This window comes from Zonotrichia leucophrys, chromosome 27, assembly GCF_028769735.1.
Source record: "Zonotrichia leucophrys gambelii isolate GWCS_2022_RI chromosome 27, RI_Zleu_2.0, whole genome shotgun sequence".
Taxonomy (NCBI): Eukaryota; Metazoa; Chordata; class Aves; order Passeriformes; family Passerellidae; genus Zonotrichia; species Zonotrichia leucophrys.
The window spans coordinates 3,027,791-3,055,292 of NC_088196.1; the positions used below are offsets into that span (position 1 = coordinate 3,027,791).

The 27,502-nt window shown below is 59.4% G+C and overlaps 3 protein-coding genes across 4 annotated transcripts; 1 reads left to right on the forward strand and 2 right to left on the reverse strand.

Annotated features, from left to right (window-relative positions):
- Positions 1 to 110: 110 nt before the first annotated feature.
- On the reverse strand, positions 111 to 3,313 carry RAMP2 (receptor activity modifying protein 2). Its single transcript, XM_064733646.1, has 5 exons — positions 3,177 to 3,313; positions 2,871 to 3,021; positions 1,755 to 1,865; positions 1,320 to 1,422; positions 111 to 494 (listed from the first exon to the last, which is right to left on the reverse strand). Exons 2-5 carry the CDS (start codon positions 2,929 to 2,931, stop codon positions 239 to 241), a joined length of 531 nt encoding a protein of 176 aa, XP_064589716.1. The 5' UTR covers positions 2,932 to 3,021; positions 3,177 to 3,313; the 3' UTR covers positions 111 to 238.
- A 2,400-nt stretch (positions 3,314 to 5,713) lies between these two features.
- Positions 5,714 to 18,399, forward strand: EZH1 (enhancer of zeste 1 polycomb repressive complex 2 subunit). 2 transcript variants are annotated; one of them, XM_064733938.1, is made up of 20 exons: positions 5,714 to 5,767; positions 6,269 to 6,389; positions 6,716 to 6,844; positions 7,122 to 7,241; positions 7,736 to 7,856; positions 8,531 to 8,704; positions 9,560 to 9,662; positions 11,099 to 11,262; positions 12,001 to 12,092; positions 12,633 to 12,810; positions 13,207 to 13,403; positions 13,763 to 13,854; positions 14,380 to 14,420; positions 14,813 to 14,938; positions 15,437 to 15,615; positions 16,125 to 16,220; positions 16,571 to 16,652; positions 16,770 to 16,850; positions 16,966 to 17,050; positions 17,150 to 18,399. In XM_064733938.1, exons 1-20 carry the CDS (start codon positions 5,757 to 5,759, stop codon positions 17,208 to 17,210), a joined length of 2,253 nt encoding a protein of 750 aa, XP_064590008.1. In that variant the 5' UTR covers positions 5,714 to 5,756; the 3' UTR covers positions 17,211 to 18,399. The 2 variants fall into 2 exon arrangements, with proteins under 2 accessions (XP_064590008.1, XP_064590009.1); XM_064733939.1 differs by lacking the exon at positions 5,714 to 5,767 and adding an exon at positions 5,966 to 5,987.
- Positions 18,400 to 18,761: 362 nt separating this feature from the next.
- CNTNAP1 (contactin associated protein 1) lies at positions 18,762 to 27,328 on the reverse strand. The gene is made up of 24 exons (XM_064733937.1): positions 27,171 to 27,328; positions 26,059 to 26,160; positions 25,741 to 25,934; positions 25,500 to 25,647; positions 25,109 to 25,312; positions 24,857 to 25,041; positions 24,633 to 24,776; positions 24,066 to 24,327; positions 23,527 to 23,676; positions 23,288 to 23,459; positions 23,094 to 23,200; positions 22,869 to 22,988; positions 22,570 to 22,773; positions 22,288 to 22,444; positions 22,005 to 22,132; positions 21,729 to 21,896; positions 21,434 to 21,652; positions 21,117 to 21,356; positions 20,808 to 21,044; positions 20,571 to 20,698; positions 20,367 to 20,460; positions 20,030 to 20,263; positions 19,860 to 19,907; positions 18,762 to 19,775 (listed from the first exon to the last, which is right to left on the reverse strand). The coding sequence occupies exons 1-24, from the start codon at positions 27,247 to 27,249 to the stop codon at positions 19,585 to 19,587; spliced, it is 3,915 nt and encodes a 1,304-aa protein (XP_064590007.1). The 5' UTR covers positions 27,250 to 27,328; the 3' UTR covers positions 18,762 to 19,584.
- Between the last annotated feature and the right edge of the window lie 174 nt (positions 27,329 to 27,502).

The window sequence follows — 27,502 nt, forward strand, 5'->3', positions numbered from 1 at the left end:
GTGCCCGTTCGGCCCCGGTGTCCCGCCGGAGCGTTCCCCACGCAAGGAGCTGCCGGCGGGAGCGGACCCGGGCCGGAGGGATGGAGCGGCCGAAGAACCAGCGCCAGGCGTGGGGGGCAGAAGCGTTTAATGCCGGGCTGCGGGGTGGGGAAGGCGCGGCAGGAACCGGCCGCCGCCGCAGCGCGGGGTGGTGGCACCGAGAGCCCACCGGGCGGGCCGGGGGTCCGGGAGGGCAGCTCTAAGCCTGAGCCTTGCCGTCCTTGCTGCGCCAGATGACCAGGGTGACAAGGAAGGGGATGAGGCAGATGGGCGCGATGATCATGGCCAGCAGCACATCCTCGGGCGGGTCGAAGTACACCGGGTGCTCCAGGGTGCAGTTGTGGAAGTAGATGTGGTGGCTCTGGAAGATGTACTGCTCGGCCAGGGCGTTGGGGTAGCTGTAGTTGAGGCGCTCTGCCCACCCCTCCAGGCAGTTCTGCAGCTCGCTGTAGGGCCTGGAGCAGAGACACCGGGACACCGGCAGGGGATGGGACACCGGGGACACACACCGGCAGTACTCCACCGAGTGCCCAGCCCCTGTCCCCTGCTCTAAAGGGAAAGGTGCTGTGTTGGGAAGGATGAAAGTTTGACAAGGAAAGTCTCACAGATATGTGTGCTTAGCAGAAAGATTTTTAAATGTAGAGTCTGATGAAGGAATAGAAATTAAAGCAAGGTTTGGTATAGAAGAAAAGAATTGCTGAGCCAGTCTTACAGGATAACTAAGAAGGTAAGGTTTATGTCAGTTAGAAGGGGTTTTTAGGACTTAGAGCAAGAAGATGTTTTTACCAAGCAGAAACGATAGCACAGGCAAACAAGCCTGCTGATGTTGCAAGTAGAAAAAAGGTCTCAGAATTTTCTACTGCAAGAAAACTGGAAAACAACTTCCAGCTTAAACTGTAATGTGCTGACTTTGAGTGATTGGAGAACAGTAACATGAATATGGTAATTACAGTAGTTATGATAGGCTATAGGTAAAAGTTAAGGTACAGATTGGTTCTACTGTATGAAGATGCTCAGCAAAGAAAAGTATATAATGCATTGTAGCTAAAAGAAAAGTATATAATGTATTGTAACCAAAAGAAAAGTATATCATGCAATGTAACCTAAACCAAAGGGTCTCCAGGCCTGCCTGCAGCTGGAGCTGACAGCTGTAGGCACAGGCTCTGTTACCCATGACCCTGGACTGCAGTAACCTCTTGGATGGAATAAACTGCATTTTGAAGAGCCACCTGGAGTCCCACATCCCTCATTCAGGCTCTCACAGTCCTGCTGGCCCGTACCTGCTGATGATTTTCCACTCGCACAGCTCCGACGGCAGCACGTTCTTCATCAGGTAGACAAAGTAATCCCAGCAGTGCTGTGTGATGGCGGTGTAATTCCGCTCTGTGAGGAAAGGGGCTGAGCAGGGCAGGGTGCCTCTGCCCACAGGGCATCACCTGCTGCCAGGTGACACCCGGAGCCCTGCCCAGGCCGGTGGCAGAGACAGCAGCACAGTGAGGGATGGACCTGCAGCAGCCCAGGGCAATGTCAGGGGCACAGAGGGAGGGCAGGCTGTTGCTGACTGTGGGCAGCGGCAGGAAGAACTTTGTGGCACGGGTTTTATTTTTGGGATGGTTAGGGGAAAGAAGGGATCATCTGTGGCACAGGGGCAGCTCTGGCCAGGGCACCATTTGTCCTGCAGTGCTGCCTGGCCCTCGCTGAACCCCAACACTCACCCATGGGCAGGGCTGTCCCGTTGGAGGTGGCCGTGGGTGGGTTTGTCCCAGTGTCCTGGCTGGAGCTCGTTGTCACGTTTTCCATGTGACAAAGGCCAGGCCCGAGGAGCACTGCAGAGGGAGGGACACAGGGTGAGAGGGGACACAGGGTCTGGGGGTGATAAGGGCACTGATAGCACTCCATATGCAGGAGCTGCCCTGGCAGAGGCTGGGTCTAGATGAAATAACTGATTTTGGATTAGGGAAATAACTCATCTTGGCACTGGACACATGCTGGGGCTAGGGCATCCAGCCCCCCATATGGGCAGGGGCTAGCCAGGCTGCAGGCAGCCATCCAAAGGTTCAGAGGGGCTGTTTAATGGCTACAAACCCTGGGCCATGGTCACAGCATGGGGACAAACTGGGACCCCCAGGCACGGGGAGCCAGCGTGGTGCTGCGTGTCAGCCGGACAGGGCTGGGGCAGGAAGAGGAAGCGCTGGCCCCAGCACAGAGCTGCTGGAGAGCCCCTCCGCCTGCCATCAGCTCCACACCCAGCACTGCCTGCCAAGGGCGTGGGGCACGTCTGGCCTGGCCCACGGGAGCCCCATGGCTCAGGGAAACTGCCCGATCCATCTTCCACCCTCGGCCGTGGAGCACTGATGGTGGCTCCGTGCTGACCTGCCAGACTGGGCCCTCCTTGGGCTGCTTGTGGGGAGCTCTGGCACAGCTGGGCACTGTCCATGGGGCGCTGCTGGGCTGGTGGGGAGCTCTGGCACAGCTGGGCATTGTCCATGGGGCGCTGCTGGGCTGGCACACTGGCTGTGCTAAGGGCAGCCCACCCTGAACCCATTTCTGCCCCTGATGGCCCCATCCACCCCCCCTGCCCGGGCATGTGCGGTGCTACAGCTCCTGTCCCAGCCGTGCCAGAGCGCGGTGGGAGCTGCCCACAGCAGCTGGCGCTCACCTGCCGTGCCCCCCGGCCATGCCAGCCCCAGCTAACCTCGGCCTGGACGGTCTGGTCCCGTTTGGGGTGGGGCCATGGGGGCGGGCTGAGCCCAAACCCTGGCCCCGGGCCCCACGAGTGGGAGGGCGGCCACGTGCGGGGTGGTTCGGGGTGCGGAGCCCCGCGCACTTACCGGAGAGCAGCAGGAGCCCCCGGGAGAGGCGGCCGGAGCTGATGTGCGTGCGCGGTGCCATCCTGCCAAAGCCTGCCGGCTAACGAGCGGGACAAGGATTTCAATGGAAATAACAGGAAGCAACTCCTTTCCTCTGACAGGGGCAGTTTGACTACAGGAGACGTGTGAAAAATGAGATTGCTCAGTGCTGCTCTGGAGCGGCTCTCCCGGCGGGACCCGGCGCTGTCCCGTGCGGTGCCGGCCCCCGCGGGCATCGCTCCCGCACCCCGGTACCCACGGCACCCACGGCGCCCGCGCCTCACCCACCGGCCCGCAGGATCCGCTCCCCGAACGGCGCGTCCAGCGTTAGGAGGCCGCGATTTGTTTACTTGTGTATTTCTCTTTAATCCTGTCTGGGCTGGGTTGTGAAATCCCTCGTCTCCTGCGTGGAGGGCAGGCAGCCCAGCAGCGGGGGGAGTGGACGGGAAAGCACAATGTCCCCGGCAATGGGGGCGGCAGGGGGACCCACGGCCCCCAAACCGCAGTTTCTGCTTCAGCCGGGCACCTGCCCCATAGGGGCAGCCCCAGCTCCTGCCCATGGCCACGGAGGGAAGGGTGATGACACAACCCACCCCCAGGCACCAGGCCGAGGAGGTGGGGAGAGGGCAGACACTTGGCCGACCCTGGCAGTCCTTGGCCGCAGTGCCTTCCTCCTGCTCTGTCCTGCCTGGCGCCTGCCTGGCTGTGCCAGAGCCCCCCTTCCTGGAGCAGTTCCTGCCCAGGCGCCCGTGTCCCCCGCACTGGGGGTGACTTCAGCCTGCGACATTCCTACACAGGACCTTTCACGGCTGGCCGGGGCAGAGCGCAGCCCAAAGCCTCCCCTTTAACATCAGCCTGCAGGGCAGGGCAGCTCGGACGGACCCTCCCTGCTGCGGATCGCAGCTCCCCAGCAAAGTCCTGGCAGAGCTGTCCGATACTTCCCGGGCAGCAGCAGCCACCTTCTGCGGGCGAGTGGCACATCTGGAAATCATCCCCGGCACTCCAGTGCCTGCAGGGCTGGAGCCACTGGTCCCTGTTTGTGGTGGAGTCGGCGGAGCCTCCAGCCGGGTGGCAGGAGCCTCTGCCAGGGAGACACCCAATGATCTCAGCGCGGCCCCGGGGCTGGGACGGCCGCCGTCCGGAGGGGATGGGCAGGGACAGGACGGTGGCTGCCTGCCAAGGGCTCCCCACCCAGCCTGGCATCCCCGGCGTTCCCTGCCAGCCCCCAGCCTGGGCTGCGGAGTCAGTTGTGTGGGGCTCTTCTCCCCCCAGTGATCCCCCAGCCCCATTCCCAGCCTCCCCTCGCCACGGGACCCACTCCATGCCCAGGGAATCCCAAGCTCCCCATTCCTGCTCTGACCTGTCACCCTCAGTCCTGTCCTCCCACCCACTAGCTGCCAGGACTGGGAGGGAAGGAGGCTGTAGCTGGCCCCTCAAAAACCTGGGGGCAAGCAGGAGATGGGCAGCTTCTCCCTGGGATTTGAACTCCTTTCTGGGCTCTGTTGAGTGGGAGGGCAGCTGCAAGGGACACGAGCAGCCACAGGCACACTGGGGACCAACTGCCCAGCATGGGGAGCCTGGCCTCAGTGCAGCTGGTGGAGAATTCAAAAAAGAAAGAAGGTGTCGATGGCCCCAGACCAGGGCAGGAGAGCAGCTGGGTGCCACTGGAGAGCTCACTGTGTGTGCTGCGGAGAGGACAGCATGGGGCCAGCCTGCAGGGCTGGGGACACATCTCTGTGATGCTCCGAGTGTGCATGTGGTGGCACTGGGGCCTCCGTGCAGCACCCCCAGCTCCGCGCAGCACCCCCAGCTGCCTCTGCCGCACCCGCGGGAGCAGAGACGGGAGCGGGCAGCAGAGCAGCCCCAGCCCGGGGAGCATCCTCATCCTCCCGACAGCGGGATCCCTGTACCCGGGCTGGGGCTGCCCTGGTCACCCATCCCGGAGCCCGGCTGTCCGCCCGCTCCCGAGCCAATGCCCGGCGGGGTCGGGGAACACCGGGCCCCCGCCGCACCGGGCTCGGCGGAGCTCCCAGATACGGGCCGGCCGGTCCTGCTCGAACCCCGCAGTCACCCTGCCGGAGCCCCGGGCAGCCGGCTCTCCTCACCGCGCACGGGGCCCCCGCCGGGGCAGAGGCAGCTCCGTGCGCTCCCCAGCGCCGGGGCCCCCGGGGCAGGAAAGCGGCCGCCAGCAGCCGCTTCCTGCCCGGCGCCGCCACAGCCAGGGGTGGGGCCACAGGGACCCGGGAGCACCGGCACGGCTCGTCGGGGAGCGAGGCCATGCCGGGCACGGCTGTCCCGGGGCCCGGAGGGCGGTGGAACCCGGCGGGAACGGCGCTGTCCCACCAACGCTTCCCGCGGGACCGGGCCGGTCCCGCAATAGGGGCCGGGAGGGCCCAGGCACAACAGGAATGGGCGGGCACGGCACCGAGTCGCTGCTTAACCCGTTCCCCGCAGCCGACAGGGGTGTTCTCCAGGCTGGAACGGGTCCGCTCCGCCGGGGCAGGGCATGCATCCCGACCCACCGGCACCGGCACCGGCACCGGCACCGGCGGCGCGGGGCGGGGCCTGGGGGTGTGAGGGGCGGGGCCTGGGGATGTGAGGGGCGGAGCCTGGGATGAGATGGGAGGGGCCTGTGGGTGAGAGGGCGGGCCCGGGGGTGTGAGGGGCGGGCCGGGGCCGGGGCTGGCGATGTGAGGGACCGGGCCCGGGGCGGGCCGAGGCGGGGTCCGGTGCCTGGGGCGGCATCCGGGGCTGGGTCCGGTGCCTGAGGCGGGCCCGGGGCGGGAACTGGGGCGGGCCGGGGGCGGAGGCCGGGGCGGGCCGGCGCGCGCGCAGTGTGTCGGGGGCGCGCGGCCTCCCCCTGTCGCCATGGCCGAGCAGTGAGTGCGGGCGGGGCCGGGGGGTCCCGGGGGTTCCCGGGGGGTCGCGGGTCCCCGCGGTACCAGCCGGGCCCGGTGGGGCAGGGAGTGGCGGGGCTCGGGCCCGCTCCCCCGGCCCGGCCTCGGCTCGCTCCGGTTCTTGTTGGCGGAGCTGGGACGCGCTCGGGCCCGGCCGGAGCGGCGCGGAGGGCGGCTGGAGTGGAGCCGCGGCTCCCCGGTGGTGCGTCCCGGGGGAGGACGGGGACCCTCCGGGGGCTCGGGGGACAGCACGGGCCGTCCTGATCAGCGCCGCCCCTCGCTGCTGTCCCGGGCCTGTCCGTGCGCTTCGGCTGGGGGTGTTCCGCAGCCAGGAGCGCTGCGCAGCGACGGCATTATTTTGCTTGGTTTAAGTCTGTGATATATAGAGTGTTTTTCCCATCCACAGGGATGTTTTTCTAATATCACTTGTTTCAGGGTTGATCTCTCCATTATTTAATGTTTATTCTTTCTGTGCTGTTACAGAAAAATGGAAATTACCACTCCTCCGACATCCAAGTGTATCATGTACTGGAAGAGGAAAGTCAAGTCTGAGTACATGCGTCTGCGGCAGCTCAAGAGGTTCCAGGCAAACATGGGAGCAAAGGTACAGCCACAGCAAGGACTGGGCTGAGATGCCCCAAAAAGAATTAATTTCAGCTCAGAGCGTCCTGTGTGATACCAGAGGGTGTCAGCGAGGTGAATTGATAAGCTGTGCTTGACTTGGATCAATGGGAGGAGATGCCATTTCTCCTCGTGCTGTCTTGAGCTGTGTGGGCAGCAGCTGTCACACACACGAGGTCATTGAACAAGCATTGGTGTAACTGCAGCAGGAGAGCTGATTTCCAGTTGGTTTTTACAGGATCTCCTTGTTGAACCTTTTGAGTGCAATGGGATTTCTTATTTTTTGACAGCTTCTCTCTCTCCTTTCAGGCTCTCTTTGTGGCCAACTTTGCGAAGGTTCATGAAAAGACTCAGATCCTTAATGAGGACTGGAAGAAGCTTCGGGTGCAGCCAGTGCAGCTGATGAAGCCAGTCAGTGGGCACCCGTTCCTGAAACAGGTGTGCAGAGGAAAAGGGGCACCATCAGCAAGTGGGGGCTGGAACCAGGACTCTGCAGGGAGCTGTGGGGATATGGATGAGTTTTAGTCTGTGTTGTCCATGCCTTACACTTCTGCAATGCAGAAATGGATAAAAAGTACCCCCAAGGCTTTTTCCTGTGATGGAGTGCACAGAGTGCATGTGGGGCTTCTGTGTTTGTCCTGAATTCAGTTTTCCTCAGGCTGTGGCAGCCTCCCAGAGTGGTTCCTCACTGACCTTCTGTGTACTTGTATTCCAGTGCACTGTTGAGAGCATTTTCCCAGGATTTCCAAGCCAGACATTGTACATGAGGACCCTGAACACAGTGGCACTGGTGCCCATTATGTACTCCTGGTCCCCTCTTCAGCAGAATTTCATGGTATGTGGGAAGTGTGGGGTCTCAGTGAGGTCAGCATCTGATTGTCACACAGTTGGGAAGTGGCTCTTCATCCCGCTTGTTTCAGCAACATCTGTGTGAGAGATGATGGAAAGTGTTGCTTTAGTTGCTTGTTTTGTAGAATCCCAACCAGCCTTGTGTCCACACTCCCTCACCAGGTAGTCTCCTTTACATGTGGCTTCTTGACAGAGTCACCATTGTTTCACAGAATTCAAGGAGTAAATATGTTTTTTGGGAGGGGTTTTGTTTGTTTGTGTTTTTTTCCTAGTATTTTTATTTCCCTTTATATGAAGAGTTTTATTTCTTAGTCAGATCTTTTTGTTTGTGTCTGGGTTACAGTGGGATAGCACTGATGTGTCAGTGATGAGACATCTGAAGCTTTGCTTTGTGTTGTTGGCAGGTCTGAGGGACCAGAGCACAGCCCCATTGGGGTCAGCAAACTCTGCTTTTCTGAGCTGTGTCTGATCTCTCTTCAGGTGGAGGATGAAACAGTTCTGTGCAATATCCCGTACATGGGCGATGAGGTGAAGGAAGAAGATGAAACTTTCATTGAAGAACTTATTAATAACTATGATGGCAAAGTTCATGGAGAGGAAGGTAACCTGGGAGCAGCCAGCTCTGTCCACTCCAGGCCAGGCTGGAGGGGCTTGGAGCAACCTGGCTTGTCCATGGCAAGGGTGGAACAAGATGAGCTTTAGAATTCCCTCCAATTCAAATCTTCCTATGGTTCTGTGGTTCAGTCTCTTGCAAATATCCAAGTAGTTCAGAAGTCAAAAGGTGGCAGCAGCAGCCAGCTTTTCTGTGGGAGCTCTCAGAGCAGGGAAGCAGGATGGTGCCTGCTGTTCTCCTTTGCAAGGGCACATTCCTGCCTTTGGGCACCTCACTCCATTTTAATGCCCGGAGTGCTCTGGAGCCAGTTCTGTTGTGTGCAGGGATTCACAGGCGTCCTCTGGGATGCTGAAAATGTGCTAGAGGGGGAGAAGCTCAGCAACCCTGTTCTGCTTGTTGCCTCAACCAAGAGTTTAATCAATGAAAATCACTGCCTGCCACATCATAAAACTGCCCAGCGGGGAGGAAGACAGGGAAAACTGGTGTGGCCTGTCCCCAGATTGCTGAAAATGATACACCACTACTGACTTTAGTGCTAAAATCCCACCTACCCCAAAAAAACTGAGAGGAGGGCTCTGGTGGGTAGCAGAGCATGTAGGCTTGTGGTTTGCTGTGGCAAGAAATGAGAAAGATGGTGGCAGTGCCACTTCTGTGTGTTTCAGAAATGATCTCAGGGTCAGTCCTCATCAGTGATGCTGTGTTCCTGGAGCTGGTGAATGCTCTGAATCAGTACTCGGACGAGGAAGAGGAAGGACACAACGATTCTGAGGTGAAGCAGGAGGATGGAAAAGAGGAGCTGCCAGTGACAAGGAAAAGAAAGCGAATTGCAGTGGAAGGTGGGTTTGCCCCCAGAGAAATGAAGATTATGTTGGTCACATTTCTGTCCTGCCCCTCCTGAGCACTGGCCACTGCTCTCCTGCCATCCCTGGGTTTTTAATGTGCCAAGAGCAGTTCCAGATTGACAAGTTCTGTAGCAGAAGGGAAATTATTTGCTCTCACTGTCTGCTGTGGACAAGGGAAGAAATCACCATCCGAAAGTGTGGTGAGAAGCTATTAAATGAGTCATCTGGAAACCCACTTCCTGTGAGATTAGCAGAGCTGGGTGTTTTCTGAGAGGCTGTGGGATGTTTTCAAGTGCTGGTCTGGCAAACACCTGTCAGGGAGGTGTGGGTGGATCTCTTTCTGTGGGAGGCAGGGAGATGGACGTTTTCAAATCCCTTCCAGACCTGCTTTCCATGTATTAGTGTTCCTCTTCCCTCTCCTGTGCCACCTGCAGCTCTTGTTGCCTAGAGGAAGCTCTGGTCTGTGGGATTTTCATGTGTCCTCAATGACCTTTTGAATGCTGATGGGTAATTTTGTCTTTGTCCTTGATCTGTAGTGATATGGGCAGCACAAACATCAACACTGCTGTGGATATAGAAAAGCATTGTCTGCAAGTTCTGCCTTGGCAGAAATAAATAGTAATAGCACTTTAGAGAAGTTGGTGCTCCCAGCAGTACATTGTGCTGCACTGCAAGTGGCCTAACACTGCTTTTGGGATTACCTCAGCCTGGTGCAGATCACAAATTGTGCATGGGATTACATTTCTGTCTTAAAACACAATCCTGAGCATCTCTGGAATTGCTCTGTGCAGGGAGGAAGACCCATCCACATCAGCTTGTCTGAAGAATTGTGTCTCCTCTTCTTTGCAGGTAACAAGAAGTGTTCCAAGAAGAGGTTCCCCAATGACATGATATTCACTGCTATTTCTTCCATGTTTCCTGAGTATGGCTTCCCAGAGGATATGAAAGAAAGGTAGAAAATCCCTGCACTGTTGTCTGTTCCTTTTCTTAGCAAGAGTTGCAATCTTTATTTCAGAGACCCAGCACTGTGGGCTGGCTGTGCCACAAAGCTCAGTGCCTGCAGGCTCTGTGAGCAGAGTGTGTTTTGAGTGTTACAAAACTTGAGGTACCTTCTCAGGACCTTCTGCTGCTCAGAGTGACCCCCAGATGTGTTAGAAAGTCTCTTTTCCCAGCCTGGCAGTCAAAGAAGGAGTCAGAACCCTTCTATTCTCTTTTTCAAGGTTGTTTATTGTTTCTTATTTATAAAATTCTTTCTCTTAACTTGCCGAGGTCTGTTCAGCAGGTCAGACAGAGGCACACTGGTGTTATCTTTTTATATTAAAAAGTACATGTACATTATTTACCATAACTTCCCAATACCTATCACCTATGTTAGACAGTGAGCTGCTACTCTAAACCAATCTGTAAGTGCCAACATCACAGCAGAAGATGGAGGCCAAGAAGGAGAAAGGCTGAACACACCCAGATTCCTCCATCTTGCCTCCTGAATCCCCATTCTAAAAACCCCAACAAATCTATTTTTCACCCCGTGACAAACTAATTATTGTTCTACTTAGACTTTCATGGCTTGCAGATCCTCATTTAAGGTTGGTAATTTTTTCCATGGGTCATAATCAAAGTCACAGGTGTCTTGGGCTCTGTGCCAAGGTCTCTGAGCCCCCTGGCAGGGTTTGGGCAATCCAGGAGAGCCAGAGGGATGTGCTGAATTCTGACAGTACCTGGGCCAGAGCCTGATGGTGCTATAAAGCTGTCCCAGATGGGGAAAGCACATCCCTGGGTGTTTGTGTGTTGAGGAAGATGAAACAGTAAAGCCTTGTCAATATGATTGCCTGGCAAAAGATTTTTAGAATATAGAAACTATAAGCGAGATTGAAATGAAAGCAAGCTTTGAGATACCTCAGTTACTGAACAACTGGAAAACAATGGTGTGGCCAGCTGAAGGTGAAACAACACCCTCTGCCTGCAGACAGGCCCAAGGGTCAGAGCAGACCCTACAGCTTGGCAGAAGGGGTCCAAAGAAGAGTTTTTAGGGTTTAAAATGGAACACAGTATGGTAATGTAATGATTCTTATAGGCTGTATGTAAATGCTGTAGGATTTGTATCTTGTACTAGATTGGTTAGTGAGAATTAGAATATTCAACACAGAAGATTTGTTGTATTGGAACAGGAACCTTGCTCTCTTATGCTTTTGCTCTCTCACCCTCTCATCCTCTCTCCCCCTCTCTTCTCTCAGCCTGCTCTGAGCTGTGGCTGCAGCTCCCAGCAGGGCCCTGCACTTGACCCTTTGCAATAAACCCCAAATTCCACAACCTGGCTGCAGAGATCTCTCCTCTCCATCCATCCTGACCGTCCTACCCCCGTCACTCCTACATTTTGTTTGTCCCCAGGTACCGGGAGCTCACAGAAGTGTCCGACCCCAACGTGCTGCCCCCACAGTGCACCCCCAACATCGACGGGCCGTGCGCCAAGTCGGTGCAGCGGGAGCAGTCCCTGCACTCCTTCCACACCCTCTTCTGCCGCCGCTGCTTCAAGTACGACTGCTTTCTGCATCGTAAGTGCCGCCTCAGCCGGACGCTTCCCTAGAGCCCTTTCTCCTCAGTTTTCCTCTGCACGCCTTGCTTAGTCCGTGCTGGAGTCTCTGGAGGGTGGTGCCTCGTGAGTGTGCAGTGGGGCCTTGGGAGCTGACAGAAGCCTTTGGCACGGACGGCTCCGCTCTGGGCTCCCACGGACGGCAGACCGACGCGCGTGGCCGTCCCCTCTCCGCGCTCAGCACGCCGCCTCCGAGCTCCCGGCAGTTTGTGCACTAGTCCTGCCACCACCAGACTTTGCTCTTGCTTTGCAGAAGCTCCTCAGTTTCACTGCCAAAGTCTGGACGTGCCCCCTGTGTTTTGTTGCCTCCCTGGAACTTACAGCTTCGTCTTAGTCATGTTCCTGCGGTTGGTCCTGCCAAAGCCTTTTGGATGCTGATTAGCTGCTGGACCTGCTGTTCTCCAGGTCTTAAGGGCTTCTTTGGGAAGTCACAGGACTTTTTCCAGTGAATTATTTATTAAAAGATATAATATTAATATGACGTGGTCTTTTTGTTTCAGTGTGAAAGCTGATCCTTCTCCTTTGGCCTCTCCTTCCCAAGCTGCCTGGTCTCCACTGTGGGTTGGAGCAGGGTTACCTTGTGGGTCTGGTCACCTCAGACCCCACCTCAGCCACACAGACTCCTGCTTGCTGTCCCTTGCAGAGTGGGGGGAGACTCTTGGAGAATGCTAATAGTAAAGATAACTGTTACTTTTTTCAGCTTTTCATGCTACTCCTAATGTGTACAAACGAAAGAATAGAGAGACCAAGATTGAGCCAGACCCTTGCGGCGCAGACTGTTTCCTGTGGCTGGTATGTTTCTCTGTCACCTTAGAAACCATGAGAGAAGTGCCCTGGCCAGCTGTGCTCTGCAGAGCTCTGTGGATCTTTTGCACAACTTGGATGATTTTTTCAGAATTAGTTCTGGTCCTTGTTGGACTCAGAGGAGCGTGACTGCAAATGCAGACCTTACCAGATGCATATTATAGCAGATCTCCAATAAAGATTAATTGCAGAGCTGGCAGATGGGAAATTGTATGACAGATGATTTCTCTGGACTCTGTGCAGTGTCAGAGAAATTAAGCCCGTGTTAAAAGGACCAGAGCGAGAAGTCAGGAGGATCCAGAGGAGGGGGCTGGGGGTTCAGGGCCAGGCAGCAATACCAAAGGGAACAAAGTGGGAACATGCAACACAAGCAGCTGGTTTGGCACTTGCTGAAGGGACCACACATGGCCAGCCTCTTCTACCTGCTCTTGGTGGTGGCAGGACAGGGCTTGTCCCAGGGCCTGTGGAGAAGCCTTCCTGCATTCCCTGGTCATCTGCCACCTGTCTTGTCTTCTGCTCTGCTTGCAGGAAGGAGCCAAGGAGTTCGCTGCCCTGCACAACCCCCGCTCCAAGTGCTCCGGGCGGCGCCGGCGGCGGCACCACGCGGTGGGCGCGTCCTGCTCCAGCAGCGCCCCGCCTGTCACCGAGACCAGGGAGGGCGACAGCGACCGCGACACGGGCAACGAGTGGGCCTCCAGCTCCTCGGGTATGGTCCTGAGACACCCCACTCCTCTCTGAGGGCAGGCAGCTCCTCCCAGCTGGAGTTCTCCCAGGCTCCCCTCTGCTTCCCGCACAGCTGGAGAATTTGGATTAGCAGTCAGTGTTCCCAGCAAACATGAGGGTCACCAGCCCTGCCCTTGCTGCTGTGGGATTCACTGCCCTTTCCCAGGAAGGAGGAATGTTGCCAGGCAAAGCAAGAGCTTTGCTGGGACCTGCAAAGCCCAGAGCAATCCCGTGGCTCCTGAGCACTGTGCCTGGCCTGAAGCAGGAGTGTGAGGCTGGGAGTGCAGTGCAGGGTTGCAGGGCACTAGGGGGTGACCACTGCCCCCCAGAACCATGATGGCCAGGCTGTGTTTGGCTTACCATGTGCCTTTCCTGCCAGAGGCCAACTCCCGCTGCCAAACGCCCACAAAGCAGAAGCTGAGCCCGGCCTCCTCCCAGCTGTTTGCGGTGGAGACGCCGCAGGAGCCCGTGGAGTGGACAGGAGCTGAGGAGTCACTCTTCCGTGTCTTCCATGGCACCTACTTCAACAACTTCTGCTCGATTGCCAGGCTGCTGGGGACAAAGACCTGCAAGCAGGTGGGTGCCCAGAGCAGGCAAGAGAGGGGCCAGAGCCACTGCCTGTTGGTTTTGTTTCTCTGCCACAAAGCTCCCCCACAGGAAGGTGCCACATCAATGCTTTTGGAGCTCAGGGTGTTACTGTGCAGCAGTGCTGCTGTTGGCAGAGTGAGCCCTGTGTGCTGGCATTGTGGGTTCCCTCCCAGGTGTGCAGGCACTCCTTTTCCAGGCAGGAGGAGGCAGTGTGCCATAGGCAGGAAAATGGGGCAGAGCTCTCTGAGCCCAGGCCTGGGAGCCTTGCTGTGCTTACTCACACTCTCCTTATGCTTTTGATAAAACAATTTGAGTGCACTGAACTTTTTGCTTATGTTCTTTGGTAGGTCTTTCAGTTTGCAGTGAAGGAATCGCTTATAACGAAACTGCCAACAAACGAGTTAATGAATCCATCCCAGAAGAAGAAAAGGAAGCACAGGCAAGTATTGGACAAGCTTGTTTTGTTCTTAAAATGCAACCAGATCCTCTGCTTTTTGTGCCAACGCATTCCCGGTAATCCCCATCTGGCTCCCATCTGTGAGCACGTCCTGCTGTCACATGGGGCTGCTGCTGCTGGGTGCTGGCCTGGCCCAGCTCCAGGGCTGCTGCTCTGCCTGGGGGCTCAGTGGCCCTGCAGCCCCTGGCTCAGCCTGAGGATAGGGCAGCACAGGCTGCTGGTGGTGGTGCCACTTCCCTAAGAGCAGCCTCAGCCTCAGCTCCCTTGTAACCCACTTTGTGTGTTGATCCCAGTGTGTCCAATATTATTCTGGCTCTGGTGTTTGGCTTAAAGAGCTCCTGCAGCTGCATCACTCTCATCTCTCTCTACTTTATGGTGGCTGCTGATCATTAATGCATGAATCTGCCAAGCCCATCTCTGCTGTGCTGGCTGCTGGTGCTGAGCAGCTCTGGCTGCCTCTCCCTGATGGCTTACACGTCCTCTCAACCTTCTCTGCTCCTTTTGCAGGCTGTGGGCTGCACACTGCAGGAAGATCCAGCTGAAGAAAGGTAGAGTTGGCTGTGGCTGTGTCATGGGAGGTTTGCAAGGGTTGAGTTCTCCAGTGGGGTGGCTGTGTCCTGCTCACCAGCCCAGCAGGTCCAGCAGCATGGAGGGAGTGACTACCCCTGGGGTGCCAGGGGCATCATGGCCATCCCAGTGCCCACTGAGGCTGAGTGTGCAGCAGGATTGGCTGCAGCCTGAGGGGAGTGTGCAGCCCTGCTGTGGTCAGTGGGCACAGCCATGTGTGTGTCTGTGGGAGCTGGGTGCTGCCAGGCTCCCTGCCCAGTGCAGGCAGATGGGCAGCTTGCACCTTCTCAGCTCCAGTGCCCTGCACTTGCTGCTTTGAACAGGTTCCTGCAACATTCAGCTTCCAATCTTGGCATTTCTCTTCTTGTTCTAGATAATTCACCAACCCAGGTGTACAACTACCAGCCCTGTGACCACCCTGAGCATCCCTGTGACAGCTCCTGCCCTTGCATCATGACTCAGAATTTCTGTGAGAAGTTCTGCCAGTGCAACCCTGACTGTAAGAAGAGGTCAAGGACTATTGGGCAGGAAAGCAGCCAGCTCTCCTGGCACAGAGCACAGGGAGGGTGCAGAGCTGGGGCTTGCTGGGTGCTTGCTTTATTCCTGCATTTACTGCTCTGTCCACCCACAGCAGCTCTGTTAGCAGCCTGCCAGAGTCCAAAAGGAGATGGTTCTGTGCTGCCATGCAGCTGTTGGCAGCTGAGAGCCTCCTGTTAGTGCTCATCCCTGTGTCAGTGTCCTGTGGGTGCTCTGCTGGTCCCCTGTGAGCAGGATGTGCCTCCAGCAGTTAGGCTGGGCGTTGGGTCACTGCTCTGCCGTGTTTGTTTATCCTATCTGGGCTTCCATTCCCATCTCTGCAGTGCAGGAAACAGCCAGATTTTCTTCTGTCCCTGCTCAAGATCTGCCTGGGGAGGAGCAGCTGGGGCAGAGAGCCTGCATGGCCCCTCTGTTCTGTGCCAAAGCTCACAGTGCAAACCCGCTGTGTGTGTTGCTGCAGGTCAGAACCGCTTCCCAGGCTGCCGCTGCAAGACCCAGTGCAACACCAAGCAGTGCCCCTGCTACCTGGCTGTGAGGGAGTGTGACCCTGACCTCTGCCTCACCTGTGGGGCCTCAGAGCACTGGGACTGCAAGGTGGTCTCCTGCAAGAACTGCAGCATCCAGCGAGGCCTCAAAAAGGTATTGACAGCAGTGGGCTGCCTCAGGGCAGAGCTGACACACAGCTGCTGCTGCTGTGTGTGGAGGGGGAGCAGCTTCCCTGGAGATGCCAGAGTCTGGGAAAGAAGCTGCTCTGTCATGGGACTCTGCTGCACTTAAACTGGAGTAGGGATTGTAGATGTGAAAATCAGGAGGGATTGTGGATGTCAAAATCAGCAGATGGGAGTTACATGAGGAATGGTGAGAGCAAGAGAATGTATAAAGTGGCTCTAGAGGAAGATTTAGTCTTGAATTCTGCTGGTCAGAGCAAGGAATTGAGCATTTAAAAGAAGGGAAATTCAGAGAAAGTTGCAAATCAGTGTGTGTCAGGTCCTGTGCAGCCCCATGTAATGGTGTAAGTCTGTAGGGAGCTGTGTCACCATAACAAGGGGATGCTGGATGGACACTGGCTCCCTGCTGCCCCCATGGACCTGTATTTTGTGAAGTGCTGTACCTGCCAGCTCTCCTCATTTCCTTTCATTTGGTTCCAGCATTTGTTGCTGGCCCCATCAGACGTGGCTGGCTGGGGGACATTCATCAAGGAGGCGGTGCAGAAGAACGAGTTCATCTCCGAGTACTGCGGGGAGGTCAGTGCTGTGCTGGGGCTGCTGGCCAGGCACACGGGGGCTGTGTGTGGTGGGAGAGCTTCCTCTGGCTGTGGGGTCAGCTGCCTTCCCTGGCTCAGCTGTGCCCATGGGCTCTGAGCAGGTCTGGACATGGAGCCCTGTGCTGTCTGGGGACGTGTCTCAGTACCCCTGGCCTTCTGCTGTGGAGGAGTGTGCTGTGTGTGTGCTGCTGCCTGAGAGCTCTGCTCTGGCCCTGCCCCATCCCTGGGAGCCCTGGTGGGAGGGAGAGCAGGAGGGTGTTTCCAGGGGCAGCCCTGGAACCTGGCTCAGCCCTCAGCTGCTGAGTCTCTCAAGGTGATCTCCCTCTACAGCTCATTTCACAGGATGAGGCTGACAGGCGAGGAAAGGTCTACGACAAGTACATGTCCAGCTTCCTCTTCAACCTCAACAATGGTAACTTCCTGAGGTTTCCAGGGGTGGAGAGGCCAGGTGGGCAGGCTCAGCCCACCTCTTGCCTGGTGCCAGGCCTGGCCTTACACCATGGTTTCCTTCTCTTTTTTCTTTTTATAGATTTTGTTGTTGACGCTACTCGCAAAGGAAATAAAATCCGCTTTGCCAACCACTCGGTGAACCCCAACTGCTATGCGAAAGGTGAGGTCCCCCTGGCCAGCCAGGCCAGGCAGGACATGGTGTGTGAGAGCTGCAGCCCAGGCTGGGGCTGCACATCTCTGATGTTGCATCTCTGATGTTGCATCTCTGGTTGCAGTTGTGATGGTGAACGGAGACCACCGCATTGGCATCTTCGCCAAGAGAGCCATCCAGGCAGGAGAGGAGCTCTTCTTTGACTACAGGTACCTTGGCCAGCACCAAACTTGGCCTGCAGGGTTGACCCCACCTCTGTGCAGGTTTGTGGGGGCAGCATTGCTGCAGCCATGCCTTGTGTCCTGTAGGTACAGCCAGGCAGATGCCCTGAAGTATGTTGGCATAGAGAGGGAGACGGACATCATCTAAGCTCCGGGGTGGTTCTGGCACACCTTGCTGCTGCACCTTGTAAGCAATGCCATGTTTGCTTCACGCTGACATGACTGCTGCTGTTCCTGCTGCTGTGTGTGTCACAAGTGCTACTTTCCATCCAGACACCAGAGAGACTCGGGGCAGGAGTGTAAGCAGCCCCTGGGCCATGGCTGTCCCAGGGTGGGATCCCCTCTGCCCCAGCTGGCTGGGAAATGGGGACTGCCCAGCTGTGGCTGGAGTGGCACCAAGGGATGCCTGGGGATGGGAGAGCAGCACTATGCAATATGATACTTTGAGTAGGGGTGCCACTGAGCTGGGTAGAGAATGATGTTACAATCCCTGCCTGTTGTGACCCAGGGGGGGCTTCTCAGAAACCTTCCTTGGGCTTTGTGACCCCCTGGCCCTGGGGATAAAGGGGAAATATTCTCTGGCAGGGTGAGGTTTGGCCTTGCACTCCATGCAAAAAGGAAAGAAAAAAGCACTTTAAACTAACCCTCAGCTGGTGGCTGGGCCCTGTATTTTGGGGTGGAGGGACTGCAGGCATCCCAGGTGTCCTGCACCTGTCAGCACCTTTGCTGGGATGTTGCTCCAGGGCTGGGACAGGGCAGGCTGGATGGGGCTGGGCTGACCTGAAGGTTGGGGCTGTCCCCTGAGAGCCTCATACACCACCAGCCTCCTGCCTGGCCTGGTGCTGGGTGCTGGGCTGTGCTCCCACTGTCCAGGGCTGGGTTCCCAGGGTGACATGGGGAGCCTGACTGAGCCCTGACCTGGCTCCAGGGCCCCAGCCCGCTCCCAGCTCTTTAGTCCAGGAACACACAGAGCTGCTGGCTTTGCCTGGGGCCCAAGCCCTCCCTGGCCCAGCCCTCACCGTACTTTCCCAGTCCCCTGCCACGGCAGGCCAGGCTGTGTGTCTGTCCTTCCTGTTGTCCCCTGGAGCATGGAGGTGTTTAGGTGTGTCTGGAGCAGTGCTTGTATCCCAGCACCTGCCTGAGCCTTGCTCCCTGCCACCTCCATCCAGCCAGCTCCTGCCAGCCCTGCTCTTGCCTAAGCGTCTTCTGCCACTTTGGCCATATCTGCACTATGCCAGGCTTGTGTCTGTGGTTTGTTGACGGTGAATAATGGTAATAATAATGCACTTTAAATAACATGGCTTGTAGCCTTTGTCATAATAAAGTGGTAGCAAAGACCCTCCCTGGCTCCTGGCCTCTGTTACCCTGGGCACCAGCCTGTCCACAGACTGTCCCCTCCCTGCTGGGCTCTGCCCAGCTGTCCCCAACGTGGCTCCCAGGGTCCAGGGGGACAGAGTGACCCGGTGCTGCCAGCTGCCTGATCACACTGGCTCAGGGTGGGAAGTGGGCAGAGCAGGACATGATGTGTGTGTGCAGCAGCAGCTGAGCTGCCTCTAGCCCCGGCTGCCTACACCCTCCCTCTCACTCCTGGACCAGGAATTGCTGTTGCCAATGTGGTGCCTCCCTTGGTGCAGGCTGAGCCAGGGTGGGAGGAGAGGATCTGCCCAGGCTGCCAAGGTGAAGGCTGGGGAGTGTCAAATGCCATCATTCTGCCTTTATTTGATTATCTTCACATCTCATTCAAAAGAACAGACTTTTTAAAAATAAAGTGCCCAGTGGAGCCAGGCCTTTGGGTAGATAAATGCATATCTGTAACATTGTCTTACCACAAACACAGCAAGTGAACAGGAGCTTTCCCTGGGCTGGAGGTAATCGGCAGGACTGGCACTTCGTACAGAGAAGTAGCAAACTACAGACCACGTACCACGACACGCGGGGGCCTCCCTCCCGCGGGAGCTTCCGCTTGGTTTTTTATACAAACCGAGAGAATAAAAAAACCAGAGTGTAGTAGAATATCCAGCAACAAAAAATGGTAGAAAGGATCTGTACCTGATTTATGAAAGCAGCATCTCAGCAAGGTGCGGTGGCGGCATGCGCGGCGCCGGTGTTGGAGTATTGCTGGGCAGCGCGGCCGGGCGCGGCCGGCGCTCGTGGCTCTGCGTGGCGCTGGCGAAGCGAGCAAAGCAGCGGGTCAGCTACACGGGTGGCAGCAGCAGAGGGGTGCCCCCGGCCAGAGGGAGGGTGGGCACCGGGCCTGGGGCTCCCCTACACAGGCCAGGCAGGGTTTGGCAGCTGGAGGCCTCCGGCGTGGGGGCTGTCGGTGTATCCGGGGCGAGCGAGGCTGGGGCTCGGCGGATCGTGGCCGCGCTCCGGGGCCGGGCGGTGGCGCTCGGTCCGGTGCCATTCGGTCAGTCTGAAGGCGGGTGTTGGCAGTTCAGGTGTGCTCGGCCTTTTGGTCCCGCGGCGCTCGCTCATTCCCGGGCGGCTCCCGGGGCTGTGAGCCCGTCCCACCCCCGGCCCCGTTAGTCCCCTCTCGGCTCCTCCAGGATCTGGGGCAGGTTCTGTTCCTTGCGGGCCGCCGACGGTTTGGCGGCACCGCCGTAATCCTGGATGGCCTTGGGCTCGTTGGTGTGGTAAGAGCCCTTGTAGCGGTGGTGGTAGAAGTAGAGCAGCACCAGCAGCCCTGACAGCAGCAGGAGCAGGAAGATCACGACTGCGGGAAGAGACGGCAGTGAGGGATTGGAGAGGGACCACGGGGCCTTGCCAGTGGGGAATAGCAAACAGAAGCTTCACTTACACCCGATGATGATCCCAACCCAGCCGTCGTCGTGCACGTGGGGGAACTCTGCAGAGACAGAGGAGGCAGCTGAGACCAGGCTGCAGCAAGGTCTCATGCTGGAGCTTCCCTTCTGCAGCTGGTGCTTGACGAGGGCTCCATCCCCACCAGGGTCCCAGCACAGCACCCACCTGTGGCCATGTACCAGGGGTCCATCTCAGGAGGGATAAGGAGGGTGCTGAGGGGGAGCATTGAGGCACAGCTCGACTCCACCAGTTCTCCCCGGATGCTGTAGGGCCGCAGGGGACTGGTGGGGTGGAAGATGGCTTTGAGGGGCACGAGGGTGTTGAATTTCACCCCTGAGAGGCAGCCTGAGAAGCCAGGTGTGTTGTAGCGCTGGATCTCGGGGTCGATCACGCCAGTCTCTGTGGGGCCACAGAAAGAGATCATTCATCCTTCTCAGAGGGCAAGGGCCATGCTGTGCAGAGGAAATCCCAGAGACCCCAGCATGGGCAGGACCCAGCTCACCCATCACACGACCCAGGTACAGGTTTTTGGGCGAGTCCAGCTTGCTGTCCACAAACAGGGAAAACTGCTGCTCCATGACGGGGAGATAGTCCACCTGGGAGGAAGGTGCACAGCATCAGTGCCCACAGAGCCACCCTGCCCATGCCCCTTCCCAGCCTGACCTGAAGCCCCCAGGCCCCACTGGGAGGGTGCCCCAGCCCAAACCTGGGTGTAGAGCGTGCGGTGCAGGCGGGTGATGTTGACACGGTGGGGCCGCCCGTCTGTCACTGGTTTGTTGGTGAGAGTGAAGACGTAGGGGCTGGTGCCCAGCTGGTAGCGCAGCTGCAGGCTCCCTGTGGGCAGCACAGGGCTGTCAGCAGGGCTGGACCTCTCAGTGGGCACGTCCAGCCCATCTCTAGGCTTGGAAAGTGGCACCCACAGGGCAGGGGGCCTTGCCCTCACCGTCATCCTTGATGAGCACGGCCATGTAGTCCTTGACGAAGGTGCTGACGTAGAGCAGCACGGCAGGTGCTGAGGTGGTGCTGAAGCTGAAGCTGACTTCCTCGCTGGTGAGGTTGTAGCCAGGCAGGGGCTGCCAGGGGCTGCTCACAATGCTGGCGAACTCCCGGGCGGCGTACAGCGACATGGGCAGGATGTTGTACCGCACCCAGGTGCCCTCCTCGAAGTACCCACCGATGTCTGGAGAGAGCCCGCGGGGTGAGGGGGGCGCCGGCTCCTCGGCCCTCCCAGCCCGTGGAGCGCTGCACTCACCGTGGTTGCAGAAGGGCCCGGTGAAGGCGGAGACGCTGCAGTTGCAGGTGTAGTGGCTGTAGCGCTCCACGCAGAGCCCGCTGTTCTGGCACGGCACCGGCGGGTCCTGGCAGTAGCCGGTGCAGTTGACCCGCACGCCCTCTGTCTCGTTGGCTTTGCCCTCCAGGTTGAGCGTGACCCCGTTCATCCGCAGCCCCCGCAGGCACCCCAGGAACGGGCGCATCTTGTGCTCTGCTGCGCCTGCAGTGGGGCCAAGACTGAGTGCCCTGTGGCACATGAGGACCTGGGGGTGCAGGGACGTGGCCAGGGGCTCTCACCAACATAGAGGGGCCGGTCAAATTCCAGGCGGACAAAGCTCTGTGGGGGGAATGGCCGCACCACCCAGGGCAGCTTGTCCACCCGCAGCCGGGCCAGCTTGACGTTGAGCTCAGCCTTCACCTGGTGCCACTCATCGTCGTTCCAGGGTACCACTGACCGCACCGTCAGGTTCTCGTCCCCGTTCCCGATGTCAAATATAAATGCCACGTCCCTGGTGGCTGCAAGGACATGGTGCTGAGAAGAGACTCCAGCCCTTCTGCCCCCAACAACCCTGCACCTTCTGCCCCCCCGTACTGTTGAGCTCAATGCGGATGTAGTTTCGGTAGCCTGGGTTCTCCAGGAAGACTCCAGACTGGGCAGTGGTCTTGAAGTAGAAGGAGATGTCCAGGCTGTGGTTGGCTTGGAAGGTGGGGAAGATCAGGGCTGTGCCCCTGTTGAAGGAGACGGTGTTCCAGGTGTTGCCTGTGGGGAGCAGGAGGGGCAGTGAGGGGTGGGCAGGGTCCCTCCATGTGGGACACCTCCATGTAGGCACTCTGCAGGCAGGGAAGTTCTGTGGGGCCGCTCACTTACGGTCTCCATAGCACCGTAGGGGCCCCAGCACGAACTGGGCTTCAGAGCCAGTGCGGTTGGTGTCTCCAACCACAACCTGGGTGACGGGCAGGTGGTCCACAAAGGTCAGCAGACCCTTGTCTGTCCTCCTGCAAATGTGAGCGCATCAGAGTGGCCATGAGGTGTTTCTGTCCCTTCTCCAGCCCCCAACCCTGTTACCCCCATCTGAGTGCCCCAGAGTCTGTGCCCCCCATGTCTGCAGTCCCCACCCCACAGCTTCTGTTGCACAGCTGCCACCACTCACCAAATCGCATGGTCGGCATCACAGTTGCAGAAGTACTGGGGGTCAGCACAGTTCTTGTCCAGCCCGCAGGCGCAGCGCTGGATGCCCGGGCTCGAGCCCCCCCAGTAGTAGTGCCGCTCATCGTTCCGCCCCATCCAGAAGCTGAAGGGCAGCCCGGCTGCAGGGACAGAGGAGGGTCAGGACATTGTCCCGTGTCACAGCCCTGCAGTGCAGCCATGCAGCACCGACCCACAGCCCTGCAGTGCAGCCGTGCAGCACCGACCCCCTTCTCCCGGCGCTCACAGGGGGTGTTGAGCAGGCGGGAGTTGTAGCAGTGCAGCTCAATGCGCTGCTCGCAGTACTCAGAGGCGTTGGCCAGGGCTGAGACCTCGGCCCAGGAGGCGTTCCAGTACTCCACGGCCCCCAGGTAGGGCTGGTCCACGCTGGAGCCCGTCACCCGCGTGGCGTAGTGACGGTTGTGCCGGATGATGGTCCACGCTCGGTCCTCTGCAGTGAGAGGGGAGCTTTAGGACTTGATTCCTAGGACACCCCTGCTCCAGGGCATCAGACAGAGGTCCCCTCTGCCCTCCTGCTGCCCCCACCTCGTATGTCACAGTACACCGTGAAGGGTTTCAGTGGCCCACTGCCATCTGGGTCGATGGTGTAGTTGCCTGAGGTCTTCCCGCTGACCCGGTAAGCATCACACGTTTCCTTGTAAAGGGCTGGAAGAGAATAATGGAGAGGAGGTCAGTGCAAGGGAGACACCAGGCAGGAGTAGGGGCTGCAGGTGCCCCTACTGTCCCTGACCCACGAGGCTCCAGGCTCACATTTGTGGCAGGTCTCCCCCTTGTACCCCGTCAGGTCGCAGATGCACATGAAGTCATCCCAGGACTGGATACAGCGGCTGTCATGCTCACACAGGTTGGGGGTGCACCTGAGGGCACAGAGAGCTCCTGTCCCAGCACCAGCACAGCCCCCAGTGCCCCCCACTCCCAGGCAGCACCCTCACCCCGGTCAATACCTGTCTGTGATCCCACAGACGTTGAAGAACACGTTGTGGTACTGTGCCAGCCGGTGCAGTGCCAGCAGCTCCACGTCCACGGGCTGCATGTCTACGTTCAGCATCTGCAGGCAGCCGTGGAAAGCCGTCTGGTTCGACCTGCACCCAGTGACTGAAGCTGGTTTGGGGCAGCCTGCAAGAGAGATGGGGGTGAGCAGCCCCCAGGCACCCATTGCCCCAGACCCTGCCCTGCTGCCCACCTCCAAAGAAGTACTGGCTGCCAGTGCGTAGCTGGAAGGGGTGCGCCACCCGGAACTCAGCACCATCATCATCGTCAATGGTCACCACAGCTGAGCCCTCCCGTGCCACCAGGTGCACCGAGTGCCAGAAGCCATCATTCAGGCGGTGCCCTGTGCAGAGAGGTGAAGGGGGACAGAATATGAGTAAATAAAGGTAATATAGAAAGTAATCTTACCCCCTAAAGAGTTGCAGCTGGGTTAATTATTAAAGATTAGGAGGAGGCCTGATTTTAACAGGCCACAGCTGTAGCTGATAATAAAAGGAGTGTTATAAAAGAGTGGATTGGTTGGTTGAGGGGAACTGGAGTCAGTTGGCTACTGTGAAAAGAAGGACGAGTCAGTGCTTAGAGGAGCTGCCTATGAGAAACATCAAGGAGATACGAAACTCTATCAATTTGGAACCCTTGCAGTGTAATAACAATAGAACTCTTGCAATATAAAAACAACAGAGAGGAAGGTGCTTGGGGACACTCCACTGCCAGCCTGACCCCCCAGCCCACCTGCAGCAAACTCCAGCTTCTTCTTGCCAGGCTGGGCGATGGAGACATTGACCTGCCCCTCGCTCAGCACCATCTCCAGGGAGCCCAGGCGGTCGGAGAAGCCGGTGTAGAGCAGGAGGCCCACGGTGTCCCAGGAGCGGAATCGGAAGCTGACGGCCAGGCGGTTCCTCCGCGGGATCCCCGGCACCTGCACGTAGTTGTTGATGCCGGCGAAGGTGATGGGGCTGGTCAGCTGGTCCTGGCAGTAGTGGCCCACTTTGCCCTGGGGGTGACCATGGGAGGGGTGAGGAAGGGAATGTCCCCCTCTCATCCCCGCAGTGCTGGCCTCAATCATGCCCAATTGATCCCAATGCCTGGCAGAGCCATGCGGGTGCCCCAGGCCAGGGACAACCTTGCAGGGTCAATCTGGCACCGCCTGGCTGAGCATGGCCGTTGCCTGGCCCCACATCACCCCACAGCAGGCAGGGACCCTACCCCAGGGAAGGGGGCACCCCACAGTGGGGCTAAGGACACCCAGGACAGGGTCCCCCATAGCAGGGAGAGAAGGGGCCACCCCCCAGGCTGGACCTCAAAGCGAATGTTGGGCCGCCGGTGCCGGGCCAGGTCGGCGACGTTGACCCCGTTGAACATGATGTTCTCCACACAGCCACGGAAGTTCTGCCGGTACGTGAGGTGCTGCTTGTCGTGGTCGATCACCCCTCCAAAGAACACCTGGCAGGCACAGGTAGGGTGTCAGCCCCTCTCTGGAGGACACCATCAACACCCTGGCAGCCCCTGCCCTGCGCACCCACCTCAGTTTCGAGGTCGAGCTGGTCGAAGGTGCCGCGGCAGCGGAAGCGCTTGACCTCCCCATCCAGCGTCAGGTTGACGTAGTGGCCCAGGCGCTCAATGTGCAAGGAGTGCCAGTGCTGGTCATCCAGCAGGCTGCCCACGGCCACCGTGGTGTGGCCCTCAGTGGCGTGCAGTGGGCTGCTGCCTGGGGAGGACCAGCATCAGCCCGTGGCCCCCTGGCCCCACGCCCCCAGCCCCTGGTCCCGGCTCACCTAAGCTGATGTGCAGCAGGAGCTGGGCCTGTTTGAGCTCCACTGTGATGTAGTCACCCTGGGAGCCCTCCCCGTGCATCAGCACCCCATCCTGCTCCAGTGTCTTGAAGTTGAAGGAGATGTCATCCTCGAAGGTGCTGACCCTCTTGGCTCGGAAACGGTAGGAGATGGCATCGTCCCCGTCAAAGTAGAGCACGTGGGACCCTGGGGAGAGCAGAGCAGCCCCAGCCATGTCACTGCCTGCAGCAGCAGGTGCCCTGGTATGGGGATCACACCCTTCTGCTGCCATGGCTGCAGGGTGTTTGGGCACAACCCCCTCTGAGAGAGCTTTGCCAGAGCCAGGATCCCACCCACCAGGCAGGGCTGCTGGAGCCCCTGGCCAGGTACTCACGGTAGGGGCAGCCATAGAGGCCCAGGCGCAGCCCAATCTTCCCCCGCGGGTTCCAGGCCACGGGAATGATGCGAATGTACCGTGCCAGGATGGGGTAATGCAGGTCATGCCGCACCACCCCGCTCTCGTTCACGTTCCCAAAGAATGTCTGGGGATGAAGGGGCACTGTCAGCACCTTGCTCCAAGTCAGGGGTCTCTACCCACCTCAGAGAGCCCCCTCCCACCCCGGGGTCCCCCCTACCCAGTTGCTGCCCTGCTGGAAGAAGGGTTTCCAGCTGGTGGGGTGGTCTCCATAGAGCACAATGTAGCGTGTGAGCCAGTCGTAGGTGTTGAAGGTTCCCTGCGTGGCCACGGCGTTGATCCGGTGCTTTTGCATCAGGTCGATCTGGAGCCAGGGCTGCTTGTCGCGGGGGTCGGGGGACCAGCCGCTGGTGCCTGCGGGGGGAGCAGCTCAGCTCCTGCGGCACCACCACAGCACCCGACCCGGCCCCTCAGCCCCGCGAGAGGCAAAACCCGGCTGGGGACACCCCCTGCCCACCGCCCCTGCGGGGGGACTCACTGTGCAGACGGGCGAAGCTGGCCGAGTAGAAGATGTTGTATCTGGAGGAGGCACCGATGGAATAGGAGTAAAGGGGAGCAACGAGCTCATCATAGCAGGGTCCTGAGGGGAGAATGGAGTTGGGGGCGTCCTCGGAGCACCGAGCTGGGCAGTGTCCCTGCGCGGACCCCGAGGGCTCCCGAGGGCCGGCGGAGCGGCGGGCCCGCTGTGCTCTCCCCTCCCACTGCAGCGGAGCTGACACACCTCTGCGGGCCCGGCGCCGGCACCAGCCGCCTCCGCACTGACGTGGGCGACGGGACCCCCGCTCTGCCCCGCCCCGGCGGGGAACGATCCCGCGTGGGATCCCGGGGGATCCCGTGCGAACCCTCGCGGTACCGGCAAAGGACCCTTCGGAGGGGCCGGGGTCCCGAACCTCTTTCAGGGTCCCTTACCGGGTCGGACGGAGCGCGGGGAGCTCAGGAGCATCCCCAGCTCTCACTGTAGGATCCGTGCTGCATCAACCCCCGGCCCACCGCCCCCCGACTCTGCCCTCGCCGGTACCACAGACCCTCGCCTCGATGCCCCTTCCCCCCGGCCCCGGGGAAGGGGTCCCAGGCGCCGTCTCAGGGGGCCACGGGGAGCTGCCCGGTGCCACCAGGGCCTCGCCGATTCCCGTTCCCGTGCGGCTGCCCCAGCCCCGGTGCAGGGTCGGGCCCGGTGCAGCCCCGCGGCGGCGCTGACCGAGGTGCTGCCGGCAGAGCCCGCAGGTCCCGCGGGGCGTCCCCGCTCTCCGCGGCATTCCGGGGCGTTCCGGGGCATCCCGCATCCTCGGGACGTCCCCGTTATCCCGGTTGTCCCCAGAGGCTGCGGCCGGCGGGGGGGCTGCGGCGGGGCCGCCCCGGGCGGGGCGCGGTCGGCGGGAGAGCCGGGACGGCCGCGCCCGGCGGTGACCTTGGGGACGGTGCGAGCAGGAGCAGCGGAGCATCCCGAGGGATGCCGGGGGTGCCCGGGGAAGAAGAGGGGACGCCCGAGGGAGCGGAGGATGCGGGGACCGCTCGGGGATGCGCGGACGGGGCGGCGGGCGCGGTCCCGCAGTGCGGAGCGGCCGCTGCCGGGACTGCGGTCCCACTTACGTGCGAGGCAGCCGGGACCGGGGCGCAGGAAGCCGGCGCAGGCGGCGAGCAAGAGCCCGAAGAGGCGGCGGGCGCTCATGCTGCGCGCCCCGAGCCCCTCGGCGCCGCCGCTCCCGGTGCTGCGGCGGAGCGGGGCCGGCGGCTCCGCCCACGGGGCGGGGGGGAACCGGGCCGGGCCGGGCGCGGCGCAGAGTCCCGGCCGCCCCCGGGAGATGCTCCGCCCGGGAGCTCGATTTCCTAGCTCCTCGCACGGCGAGCGGCACCGGGCTGTACCGGGGCTGTGTCAGTGCGGTACCGGGGCACGGGGAGGCCGTGCCGGAGCTCCTGGCGGT

Excerpts from the sequence above, each read along its gene's own strand:
- RAMP2 (XM_064733646.1), bottom strand. The coding sequence starts at position 2,931 with ATGGCACCGCGCACGCACATCAGCTCCGGCCGCCTCTCCCGGGGGCTC. Across the intron at positions 1,423-1,754 it reads CGGGACAGCCCTGCCCATGG|AGCGGAATTACACCGCCATC; the intron begins GTGAGTGTTGGG and ends CTTTCCTCACAG. Across the intron at positions 495-1,319 it reads GAGTGGAAAATCATCAGCAG|GCCCTACAGCGAGCTGCAGA; the intron begins GTACGGGCCAGC and ends TCTCTGCTCCAG.
- EZH1 (XM_064733938.1), top strand. Across the intron at positions 6,390-6,715 it reads AGGCAAACATGGGAGCAAAG|GCTCTCTTTGTGGCCAACTT; the intron begins GTACAGCCACAG and ends CTCTCCTTTCAG. Across the intron at positions 13,855-14,379 it reads AAGAAGAAAAGGAAGCACAG|GCTGTGGGCTGCACACTGCA; the intron begins GCAAGTATTGGA and ends CTCCTTTTGCAG.
- CNTNAP1 (XM_064733937.1), bottom strand. The coding sequence starts at position 27,249 with ATGAGCGCCCGCCGCCTCTTCGGGCTCTTGCTCGCCGCCTGCGCCGGC. Across the intron at positions 26,161-27,170 it reads CGGTCCCGGCTGCCTCGCAC|GACCCTGCTATGATGAGCTC; the intron begins GTAAGTGGGACC and ends TTCTCCCCTCAG. Across the intron at positions 21,045-21,116 it reads CGGGCCCTTCTGCAACCACG|ACATCGGTGGGTACTTCGAG; the intron begins GTGAGTGCAGCG and ends GGCTCTCTCCAG.